At 39.5% G+C, this 12,739-nt stretch overlaps 1 protein-coding gene across 11 annotated transcripts in view; it reads left to right on the forward strand.

The window, feature by feature from the left end:
• The window catches only part of VPS13B (vacuolar protein sorting 13 homolog B), a 793,535-nt gene that overhangs the window by 90,890 nt on the left and 689,906 nt on the right, over nt 1-12,739 (forward strand). For all 11 annotated transcript variants that reach the window (XM_060128467.1, XM_060128455.1, XM_060128456.1 and 8 more), the window contains exon 13: nt 1,374-1,565. In XM_060128467.1, coding sequence (XP_059984450.1) covers nt 1,374-1,565 — 192 coding nt within the window. The remainder of the gene's footprint in view (nt 1-1,373; nt 1,566-12,739) is intronic.

Here is a 12,739-nt window from a genome sequence, read left to right on the forward strand (position 1 = left end):
ATAAAATATGTTTAAGATTAACTTTGTATGTTTTATTTGTGACATTTAAGTCTGTGTGTAGTCATCTTGTTAAGAATATATGAGGACTTCCCTGGTGGCGCAGTGGTTAAGAATCTGCCTGCCAATGCAGGGGACACAGGTTCGAGCCCTGGTCTGGGAAGATCCCACATGCCACAGAGCAACTAAGCCCATGCGCCACAACTGAGCCTGTGCTCTAGAGCCCGCGAGCCACAACTGCTGAGCCTGCGTGCCAGAACTACTGAAGGCTGTGCGCCTAGAACCCATATTCCACAAGAGAATCAACCGCAATGAGAAGCCCGCGCACTGCAACGAGGAGTAGCCCCCGCTCACTGCAACTAGAGAAAGCCTGCGTGCAGCACAGAAGACCCAACGCAGCCAAAAATAAATAAATAAATTAAAAAATTTTTTAAAAAAAGAATATATGAATAATAAATTTAATTATTTTTTTCGTCTCTGCTACTGTGACTAGAGATTGAACTGGACTCCTTTGTTTGAAATGAAGGATATGTATTTTTGAAAAAGTTACTAAAAGGTGTAGATACAGAATTTTTGTTTAACTGGGCCTTCCTAGATTCTAAAGGTAGTAAATGCTGGAAAGGTTTACTTCCCTATTTTTTTTTGAATAAACATAAGACTTAAGTAAAATTTACTGTATGTTATCACTTAAAATGGTGAATTTGTATATTAAAATCAAATCTCAAAGGTGTGGACAGGTTAGATAAGGAGAAATACCTGTAGGTAGTGCTAAGATTTTCTTTAGAAGACATCCTTCGTTCCTCGTGGACATATGGGCAGATAAGGGATTGGGGAAATTGGATTCCACCCTGTGGAGCATGGCCATAATGATTTTATTCTGGAAAAAGTTCAAAGCGAGTAATACCTATTGTTTACTTCCATGGTCATTAGAAAACTCTCGAGGCACCTTTGAACATGTAGCTTTAAGCAATCAATTTTTTCGTGTAACTTCAAAGATAAAATAGTAAAATGTAACTTCTTCGAGAGTCTGCTTTCCCAGTCAACCTAATAGTATTGTGTATAGAATTATTAGGTATAGGCCAATTAGGTTTTAGAGAATAATATTTAAGAATGACCATTTCAATTTATAGCACATCTTATAACATTAAATAGATAACAGGAATCAATTGTTTTTCAAATCAACTGTTTTTTGTTGATAATACCTTCTCATCTACATAAAGAAAAATATAGATCAGCAGGGTTCTGTGTATCCAGTTGATGTAGAATTGGTTTTAAGGCATTAAGCTCTAAGCTAAAAAGATAAGAGAAATATTAAAATATATATTTGGTATATCTGATTGATGCTTACCTATTAATATAATTTTGGCTTCTTGTAGGTTCTGCAAATCAACAAGACTTTTCTTCAGGGAAAAGTGAAGATTTGGGAACACTTCAGGAAAAGTCTACCAAAAGCCTTGTTATAGGTCCTCTTGATTTTCGCTTGGATAGCAGTGCAGTACATAGAATTTTAAAAATGATTGTTTGTGCCTTGGAACATGAATACGAACCATATAGTAGACTAAAACCAGGTTTGTTTTTGGCTTAATTTTGAATCTCTTGCCAGTTGATCTGAATGACTGTATAATCCAATTTGTTGTATTTGCTAACTTAACGTTTTTAGTATGTTTTGCCTATCTGATTTTCATATATTTACTTGTTAATTTAAAGAGTAAACTTACATGTGGAAGTTATAGGAGAGGTTGGTATTCCAAAACTATTTGCATAAGTATGTGCTTTTTTTGCCAGCATTTGTCAGTATTTTATTTTATTTTATTTTTTAACATCTTTATTGGAGTATAATTGCTTTACAATGGTGTGTTAGTTTCTGCTTTATAACAAAGTGAATCAGTTATACATATACATATGTTCCCATATCTCTTCCCTTTAGTGTTTCCCTCCCTCCCACCCTCCCTATCCCACCACTCCAGGTGGTCACAAAGCACTGAGCTGATCTCCCTGTGCTATGCGGCTGCTTCCCACTAGCTACCTACCTTACGTTTGGTAGTGTATATATGTCCATGCCTCTCTCTTGCTTTGTCACACCTTACCCTTCCCCCTCCCCATATCCTCAAGTCCATTCTCTAGTAGGTCTAGTAGGACACAGTCTTTATTCCTGTCTTACCCCTAGGTTCTTCATGACAGTTTTTTTTTTCCTTAAATTCCATATATATGTGTTAGCATACGGTATTTGTCTCTCTCCTTCTGACTTATTTCACTCTGTATGACAGACTCTAGGTCTGTCCACCTCATTACAAATAGCTCAATTTCGTTTCTTTTTATGGCTGAGTAATATTCCATTGTATATATGTGCCACATCTTCTTTATCCATTCATCCGATAATGGACACTTAGGTTGTTTCCATCTCTGGGCTATTGAAAATAGAGCTGCAATGAACATTTTGGTACATGACTGTTTTTGAATTATGGTTTTCTCAGGGTATATGCCCAGCAGTGAGATTGCTGGGTCATATGGTAGTTTTATTTGTAGTTTTTTAAGGAACCTCCATACTGTTCTCCATAGTGGCTGTATCAATTTACATTCCAACCAACAGTGCAAGAGGGTTCCCTTTTCTCCACACCCTCTCCAGCATTTATTGTTTCTAGATTTTTTGATGATGGCCATTCTGACTGGTGTGAGATGATATCTCATTGTAGTTTTGATTTGCATTTCTCTAATGATTAGTGATGTTGAGCATTCTTTCATGTGTTTGTTGGCAGTCTGTATATTTTCTTTGGAGAAATGTCTGTTTAGGTCTTCTGCCCATTTTTGAGATAGGGTTGTTTGTTTTTTTGTTATTAAGCTGCATGAGCTGTTTATAAATTTGGGAGATTAATCCTTTGTCAGTTGCTTCATTTGCAAATATTTTCTCCCATTCTGAGGGTTGTCTTTTGGTCTTGTTTATGGTTTCCTTTGCTGTGCAAAAGCTTTGAAGTTTCATTAGGTCCCATTTGTTTATTTTTGTTTTTATTTCCATTTCTCTAGGAGGTGGGTCAAAAAGGATCTTGCTGTGATTTATGTCATAGAGTGTTCTGCCTATGTTTTCCTCTAAGAGTTTGATAGTTTCTGGCCTTACATTTAGGTCTTTAATCCATTTTGAGCTTATTTTTGTGTATGGTGTTAGGGAGTGATCTAATCTCATACTTTTACATGTACCTGTCCAGTTTTCCCAGCACCACTTATTGAAGAGGCTGTCCTTTCTCCACTGTACATTCCTGCCTCCTTTATCAAAGATAATATGACCATATGTGCGTAGGTTTATCTCCGGGCTTTCTACCCTGTTCCATTGATCTATCTTTCTGTTTTTGTGCCAATACCATACTGTCTTGATTACTGTAGCTTTGTAGTACAGTCTGAAGTCAGGGAGCCTGATTCCTCCAGCTCCGTTTTTTGTTCTCAAGATTGCTTTAGCTATTCGGGGTCTTTTGTGTTTCCATATAAATTGTGAAGTTTTTTGTTCTACTTCTGTGAAAAATGCCAGTGGTAGTTTGATAGGGATTGCATTGAATCTGTAGATTGCTTTGGGTAGTAGAGTCATTTTCACAATGTTGATTCTTCCAATCCAAGAACATGGTATATCTCTCCATCTATTTGTATCATCTTTAATTTCTTTCATCAGTGTCTTGTAATTTTTTGCATACAGGTCTTTTGTCTCCTTAGGTAGGTTTATTCCTAGATATTTTATTCTTTTTGTTGCAATGGTAAATGGGAGAATTTTCTTGATTTCAGATTTTTCATCATTAGTGCATAGGAGTGCCAGAGATTTCTGTGCATTAATTTTGTATCCTGCTACTTTACCAGATTCATTGATTAGCTCTAGTAGTTTTCTGGTAGCATCTTTAGGATTCTCTATGTATAGTATAATGTCATCTGCAAACAGTGACAGCTTTACTACTTCTTTTCCGATTTGGATTCCTTTTATTTCCTTTTCTTCTCTGACTGCTGTGGCTAAAACTTCCAAAACTATGTTGAATAAGAGTGGTGAGAGTGGGCAACCTTGTCTTGTTCCTGATCTTAGTGGAAATGCTTTCAGTTTGAGGACGATGTTGGCTGTGGGTTTGTCATATATGGCCTTTAGTATTCTGAGGAAAGTTTCCTCTATGCCTACTTTCTGCAGGGTTTTTATCATAAATGGGTGTTGAATTTTGTCGAAAGCTTTCTCTGCATCTATTGAGATGATCATATGGTTTTTCTCATTCAATTTGTTAATATGGTGTATCACGTTGATTGATTTGCGTAATTTGAAGCATCCTTCAAATTACTGGAATAAACCCCACTTGATCATGGTGTATGATCCTTTTAATGTGCTGTTGGATTCTGTTTGCTAGTATTTTGTTGAGGATTTTTGCATCTATGTTCATCAGTGATATTGGCCTGTAGTTTTCTTTCTTTGTGACATCCTTGTCTGGTTTTGGTATCAGGGTGATGGTGGCCTCATAGAATGAGTTTGGGAGTGTTCCTCCCTCTGCTATATTTTGGAAGGGTTTGAGAAGGATAGGTGTTAGCTCTTCTCTACATGTTTGATAGAATTCGCCTGTGAAGCCATCTGGTCCTGGGCTTTTGTTTGTTGGAAGATTTTTAATCACAGTTTCAATTTCATTGCTTGTGATTGGTCTTTTCATATTTTCTATTTCTTCCTGATTCAGTCTTGACAGGTTGTGCATTTCTAAGAATGTGTCCATTTCTTCCAGGTTGTCCATTTTATTGGCATAGAGTTGCTTGTAGTAATCTCTCATGATCTTTTGTATTTCTGCAGTGTCAGTTTTTACTTCTTTTTCATTTCTAATTCTATTGATTTGAGTCTTCTCCGTTTCTTTCTTAATGAGTCTGGCTAATGGTTTATTAATTTTGTTTATCTTCTCAAAGAACCAGCTTTTAGTTTTATTGATCTTTGCTATTTTTTCCTTCATTTCTTTTTCATTTATTTCTGATCTGATATTTATGATTTCTTTCCTTCTGCTAACTTGGGGGTGTTTTTGTTCTTCTTTCTCTAATTGATTTAGGTGCAAGGTTAGGTTGTTTATTCAAGATGTTTCCTGTTTCTTAAGGTAGGATTTTATTGCTATAAACTTCCCTCTTGGAATTGCTTTTGCTGCATTCTATAGGTTTTGGGTCATCGTGTCTGCATTGTCATTTGTTTCTAGCTATTTTTTGATTTCCTCTTTGATTTCTTCAGTGATCACTTCGTTATTAAGTAGTGTATTGTTTAGCCTCCATGTGTTTGTATTTTTTACAGATGTTTTCCAGTAATTGATACCTAGTCTCATAGCATTGTGGTCAGTAACGATACTTGATATAATTTCAGTTTTCTTAAGTTTACCAAGGCTTGATTTGTGACCCAAGATATGATGTATTCTGGAGAATGTTCCATGAGCACTTGAGAAAAATGTGTATTCTGTTGTTTTTGGATGGAATGTCCTATAAATATCAGTTAAGTCCATCTTGTTTAATGTATCATTTAAAACTTGTGTTTCCTTATTTATTTTCATTTTGGATAATGTGTCCATTGGTGAAAGTGGGGTGTTAAAGTCCCCTACTATGAATGTGTTACTGTCAATTTTCCCTTTTATGGCTGTTAGAATTTGCCTTATGTATTGAGGTGCTCCTATGTTGGGTGCATAAGTATTTACAATTGTTATATCTTCTTCTTGGATCGATCCCTTGATCATTATGTAGTGTCCTTCTTTGTCTCTTACAATAGTCTTTATTTTAAAGTCTATTTTGTCTGATATGAGAATTGCTACTCCAGCTTTCTTTTGGTTTCCATTTGCATGAAATATCTTTTTCCATCCGCTTACTTTCAGTCTGTATGTGTCTCTAGGTCTGAAGCGGGTCTCTTGTAGACAGCAAATATATGGGTCTTGTTTTTGTATCTACTCAGCCAATCTGTGTCTTCTGGTGGAAGCATTTATTCCATTTACATTTAAGGTAATTATCGATATGTATGTTCCTATTCCCATTTTCTTGATTGTTTTGGGTTCGTTATTGTAGGTCTTTTCCTTCTCTTGTGTTTCTTGCCTAGAGAAGTTCCTTTAGCAGTTGTTGTAGAGCTGGTTTGGTGGTGCTGAACTCTCTCAGCTTTTGCTTCTCTGTAAAGGTTTTAATTTCTCTGTCAAATCTGAATGAGATCCTTGCTGGGTAGAGTAATCTTGGTTGCAGGTTTTTCTCCTTCATCACTTTAAATATGTCCTGCCAGTCCCTTCTGGCTCGCAGAGTTTCTGCTGAAAGATCAGCTGTTAACCTTATGGGGATTCCCTTGTGTGTATTTGTTGTATTTCCTTTGCTGCTTTTAATATGTCTTCTTTGTATTTAATTTTTGACAGTTTGATTAATATGTGTCTTGGCGTATTTCTCCTCGGATTTATCCTGTATGGGACCCTCTGTGCTTCCTGGACTTGATTAACTATTTCCTTTCCCATATTTGGGAAGTTTTCAACTATAATCTCTTCAAATATTTTCTCAGTCCCTTTCTTTTTCTCTTCTTCTTATGGAACCCCTATATTCGAATGTCGGTGCGTTTAATGTTGCCCCAGAGGTCTCTGAGACTGTCCTCAGTTCTTTTCATTCTTTTTTCTTTATTCTGCTCTGCAGTAGTTATTTCCACTATTTTATCTTCCAGGTCACTTATCTGTTCTTCTGCCTCTGTTATTCTGCTATTGATCCCATCTACAGTATTTTTCATTTCATTTATTGTGTTGGTTATCATTGCTTGTTTCCTCTTTAGTTCTTTTAGGTCCTTGTTAAACGTTTCTTGCATTTTCTCTATTCTATTTCCATGATTTTGGATCATCTGTACTATCATTATTCTGAATTCTTTTTCAGGTAGACTGCCTATTTCCTCTTCAGTTTTTAGGTCTGGTGGGTTTTTATCTTGCTCCTTCATGTGCTGTGTGTTTTTCTGTTTCTGTTGTCTCATTTTGCTTATCTTACTGTGTTTGGGGTCTCCTTTTTGCAGGCTGCAGGTTCGTAGTTCCCGTTGTTTTTGGTTTCTCTCCCCAGTCGGTAAGGTTGGTTCAGTGGGCTCTGTAGGCTTCATGATGGAGGGGACTAGAGCCTGTGTTCCGGTGGATGAGGCTGGATTTTGTCTTTCTGGTGGGCAGGTCCACGTCTGGTGGTGTGTTTTGGGGTGTCTGTGGCCTTATTATGATTTTAGGCAGCCTCTTTGCTAATGGGTGGGATTGTGTTCTTGTCTTGCTAGTTGTTTGGCATAGGGTGTCCAGCACTGTAGCTTGCTGGTCGTTGAGTGAAGCTGGGTGCTGGTGTTGAGATGGAAATCTCTGGGAGATTTTCGCCATTTGAATATTATGTGGAGGTGGGAGGTCTCTTGTGGACCAGTGTCATGAAGTTGGCTCTCCCACCTCAGAGGCATAGCACTGACTCCTGGCTGCAGCACCAACAGCCTTTCATCCACACGGCTCAGAAGAAAAGGGAGAAAAAGTAGAAAGAAAGAATTAGTAGAAGTAGAAAGAAAGCAAGCAAGAAGGAAAGAAAGAAAGAAAGAAAGAAGGAAGGGACGGAGGGAGGGAGGGACGGAGGAAGGAAGAGAGGAGGGAAGGAAGCAAAAAAAGAAAGAAAGAAGATAAAGTAAAGTAAGATAAAATATAATAAAGTTATTAAAATAAAAAAATAATTATTAAGAGAATAGAAAAAACGGACAGATAGAACCCTAGGACAATGGTGGAAGCCAAGCTATACACACAAAATCTCACACAGAAGCATACACATACACATACACATACACACTCACAAAAAGAGGAAAAGGGGAAAAAATCATAAATCTTGCTCTCAAAGTTCACCTCCTCAATTTGGGATGATTCGTTGTCTAAAGGAGGGAAGGAAGGAAAGAAAGATTGAAAATTAAGATAAAATAAAGTTATTAAAATAAAAAGTAATTATTAAGAAAAAATTAAAAAAGAAAAGAAAACGGATGGATAGAACCCTTGGACAAATGGTGGAAGCAAAGCTATACAGACAAAATCTCACACAGAAGCATACTCATACTGACTCACAAAAAGAGGAAAAGGGGAAAAAATCATAAATCTTGCTCTCAAAGTCCACCTCCTCAATTTGGTATGATTCGTGTCTATTCAGGTATCCCACAGATGCAGATACATGAAGTTGATTGTGGAGCTTTAATCTGCTGCTTCTGAGGCTGTTGGGGGAGATTTCCCTTTCTCCTCTTTGTTCTCACAGCTCCCGGGGACTCAGCTTTGGATTTGGCTCTGCCTCTGCGTGTAGGTCACGGAAGGGCGTCTGTTTTTCACTCAGATAGGACGGGGTTAAAGGAGCCGCTGATTCGGGGGCTCTGGCTCACTCAGGCCGGGGGGAGGGAGGAGTGCGGGGCGGGCCTGTGGCGGTAGAGGCCGGCGTGACGTTGCACCAGCCTGAGGCGCGCCGTGCGTTCTCCCAGGGTAGTTGTCCCTGGATCACGGGACCCTGGGAGTAGAGGGCTGCACAGGCTCCCGGGAGGGGATGTGTGGATAGTGACCTGTGCTCGCACACAGGCTTCTTGGTGGTGGCAGCAGCAGCCTTAGCGTCTCATGCCCGTCTCTGGGATCCGCGCTGTTAGCCGCGGCTTGCGCCCGTCTCTGGAGCTCCTTTAAGCAGCGTTTTTAATCTAACCCTCTCCTTGCGCACCAGGAAACAAAGAGGGAAGAAAAAGTGTCGTGCCTTTTTGGCAGGTTCAGACTTTTCCCCGGACTCCCTCCTGGCCAACCGTGGCACACTACCCCCTTCAGGCTGTGTTCACGCCGCCAACCCCAGTCCTTTCCTGGCGCTCCGACTGAAGCCGGAGCCTCAGTTCCCAGCCCCGCCCACCCTGGCGTGTGAGCAGAAAAGCCTCTCGGGCTGGTGAGTGCCGGTCGGCACCGATCCTCTGTGCGGGAATCTCTCCGCTTTGCCCCCCGCACCTCTGTTGCTGTGCTCTCCTCCGCGGCTCCGAAGCTTTCCCCCTCAGCCACCTGCACTCTCAGCCCGCGAAGGGGCTTCCTAGTGTGTGGAAACCTTTCCTCCTTCACAGCTCCCTCCCACTGGTGCAGGTCCCGTCCCTATTCTTTTGTCTCTGTTTATTCTTTTTTCTTTTACCCTACCCAGGTACGTGGGGGGGTTTCTTGCCTTTAGGGAGGTCTGACGTCTTCTGCCAGCGTTCAGTAGGTGCTCTGCAGGAGTTGCTCCACGTGTAGATGTATTTCTGGTTTATCTGTGGGTAGGAAGGCGATCTCCGCGTCCTACTCCTCTGCCATCTTCCCGGAAGCCTGTCAGTATTTTATTGTCACCTTTTGATACTCTTTCCCTTGTATACTCCTGAAATATGACCATTTTTCCACTTTAGTGGATTCTAAGGAGGAGACATGAAGAAGATGGGTTTTAAGCATATGCATTTAAAATTCAAGAAAACTTAGGTCCTACTGGTAAAAAAATTTTGTGTGACTGGTATTTTCTGCATGGTATAACGATATGGTTAATACAGTTTCATAAAATACAAATTTCCTTTTCATGCAATGAAGCACTCTAGAGCAGGACATAAGAGTATAATGAGGGAGTATAGAATAATAAAGACCTCAGCCTGTGGCATCAGGCTGAGTTTGACCCCCACTTCTTACTGACCTTAGGAAGTAATCAACATCACTGATTTTTCCATTTCTCTATCTCTGTGAGTTTAATTATTGCGATAGAGTTGGTTAAATTGTCTCCCCAGTATCCATTCTCCTCTTATAGTAATAGAAATTTCTATGGTAGAAATTTTCTTGATAGAAATAGACTTCACTTCCCAAATGCAGTCATATGACTAGGTTCTGGCTACCGGATGGGAGCAATACTTCATGTGAATTTTTGCGACAGGACTTTAAAAGGAAAAGAGTGTGTCTTCCTTTTTTACTTTTCCCCTTCCTTCTTGCTGGAAAGCAATTATAATGGCAGGGCTGGACCTGCTACCTTCAACTCTGAGATGAAAACTGCATGCTGAGGATGACAGAACAATAAGATAGAGAGAGCCTAAGTCTTCAGTAGTGTGGTGGCACCATGGATCCTCTAGACTCAGATTGTTGAGTGAAAGAGAAATAAGCATTGTTTTTGTTGACACTTCTGTTATTTTCTCTTGTCACAGCAAATTTACTATTGTCCTAAATGATACACTTATAGGACCTACTTCCAAAGACTAATGCATGTAAAATCACGTAACATAGTGCTGTAAGTGCTTGATATGTTCATGCATTCATTTCTTGCACCTTGCTTGAATGCCTGCTGCATTGCCAGATACTCTGATAAGTGCTAGGATAGTATGTACAGAATGGCTAGAACAGAAAACTGTGACAGCACCAAATGTTGGGGAGGACGTGAAGAAACTGGATCACTGATTCATTGCTGGTGGGAATATAAAATGTTACAGCCACTCCTAAAAACGTTTTGGCAGTTTTTTTATAAAACTTAACATGCAGCTGTCATATAGCCCAGCAACTGCATTCCTGGGCATTTATCCCAGAGAAATGAGAACTAATGTTCATACAAAAAACAGTATATAATTAATTTTTCTCATGTTAAAACCCAAGCTAGTAGGTACTCCAGGGGACTAGGGTGACTCTCTTTCATGATGTGGTCTTAGACCCAGAATTCCTTTTATCTTGTTTTTCCACCATCCTCTGAGGTATACTTTATCTACATGGTCAATGTTGGCTCACCATTACAGTGTCTAATTTTAATCAACAGGAAGGGGGAACAAGAGAAAACAGTAGACATGTAGTTTCACTTAATGACATGGCTCTGTCATCTTATTGACCCAAACTTAGTAACATGTCCCTGCACCCAGCAGCCAGGGAGGCTGGAAAATGTATTCTCTAGACGGAGTCCATATACCTCACTTAAAATTCAGAGAGTTTTATTGCTAAAAGGAAGAAGAAAAGATTGCAATTAGCAATCTCTTCCACAGTGGAATTACGCCACACACACACACACACACACACACACAGACACACACACGTTTGTATTAAATGAATTTTTACCTGAAGCAGTTTATCATTTCAGAAATATTTATGATCTCCATAAAGCAACTGCTGCTAACTGACTTTGTACAGGCAGTTCTCTGAGTAGTTAGCAGTTCCCCCCCTCCCTTTTTTTTTTTACTTCGTTATTGAAGTATAAGATACATACTGGAAAGCACACAAAACTAAGGGTATGGTTTTGTGAATTTTGTAAACTTAACCACATCTATGTTGCTAACTGTTCAGGAAATGGAACCTTACCAGAACTCCAGTATTCTCCTTCTTGCCCTCTTTTGGTTATTACTCTGAACCCCGAGGGTAACCACCCTCCTTATTTCTAACATCCTAGATTTAGTTTGGCATATTTTAGAATTCATGTAAATGTAATCACACAGTATATACTCTTTTGCTGTGGCTTTAGCTTACATTATGTTTGTGGGATTCATTCTCATTTCTTTTTAGTATCCCATTTTGTGAATATACCATAACTTATTTATCCATTTTACTGTTGATGAGTATTTGGTTAGTTTCTAGTGTTTGGTTATTATGGTAGTGATGCTACCAACATTCTAGTACATACCTTTTAATTAACCTATATACTAATTTCTGTTGGGAATTTAAGGGTGGAATCACTTAGGTAAAATGATCATATATGTTCACCTTTAGTAAATATCTCCAAACTGTTTTCAATTTGGTTGAATCACTTTACACGCCTACCAGCAGTGTAGGAGAGTTTTAGTTGCCCTTGATCAGGGGGTTAGCAAATTATGACTTATTGTCTCTTTTTGTACAGCTTAACAGTTGATAATGGGTTTTGCATTTTAAATAGTTGGAAAAAATACAAAAAAGATTGATATTTTGTGACACATGAAAACTATATGAAAATTAATTTTCAGTTTTCATAGGTAAAGTTTTATTGGAACATAGTCTTGCTCATTTAGTTATGTGTTGTCTGTGACTGCTTTTGTACTACAGTTGCAGAATTGAGTAATTGGGGCAAGCTGTATGACCCACAAAGCCTAAAGTATTTTTTTTTTAAATTAATTAATTAATTTTTGGCTGTATTGGGTGTATTGGGTCTTCGTTGCTGTGCGTGGGCTTTCTCTAGTTTTGGCGAGCGGGGGCTACTCTTCATTGTGGTGCACGGGCTTCTCATTGCACTGGATTTTCTTGCGGAGCATAGGCTCTAGGCGCGCGGGCTTCAGTAGTTGTGGCTCGCGGGCTCTAGAGTGCAGGTTCAGTAGTTGTGGCCCATGGGCTTAGTTGCTCCACGGCATGTGGGATCTTCCTGGATCAGGGCTTGAACTCGTGTCCCCTGCATTGGCAGGTGGATTCTTAACCACTGTGTCAGCAGGGAAGTCCCCTAAGGTATTTTCTTTTTTTTAAAATTTTATTTATTTACTTATTTTTGGCTGTGTTGGGTCTTCGTTGCTGTGCATGAGCTTTCTCTAGTTGCAGAGAGCAGGAGGTGCTCTTTGTTGCGGTGTGTGGGCTTCTCATTGCAGTGGCTTCTGTTGTTGTGGAGCACCGGCTTCAGTAGTTGTGGCTCGTGGGCTCTAGAGCGTAGGCTCAGTTGTGGCGCACAGGCTTAGTTGCTCCTTGGCATGTGGGATCTTCCCGGACCAGGGCTCGAACCTGTGTCCCCTGCATTGGCAGGTGGATTCTTAACTGCTGCACCACCAGGGAAGTCCCTCCTAAAGTATTTTCTATATGGCTCTTTATAGAAAAAG

The sequence above is a fragment of the Lagenorhynchus albirostris genome, chromosome 17 (assembly GCF_949774975.1).
Source record: "Lagenorhynchus albirostris chromosome 17, mLagAlb1.1, whole genome shotgun sequence".
NCBI lineage: Eukaryota > Metazoa > Chordata > Mammalia > Artiodactyla > Delphinidae > Lagenorhynchus > Lagenorhynchus albirostris.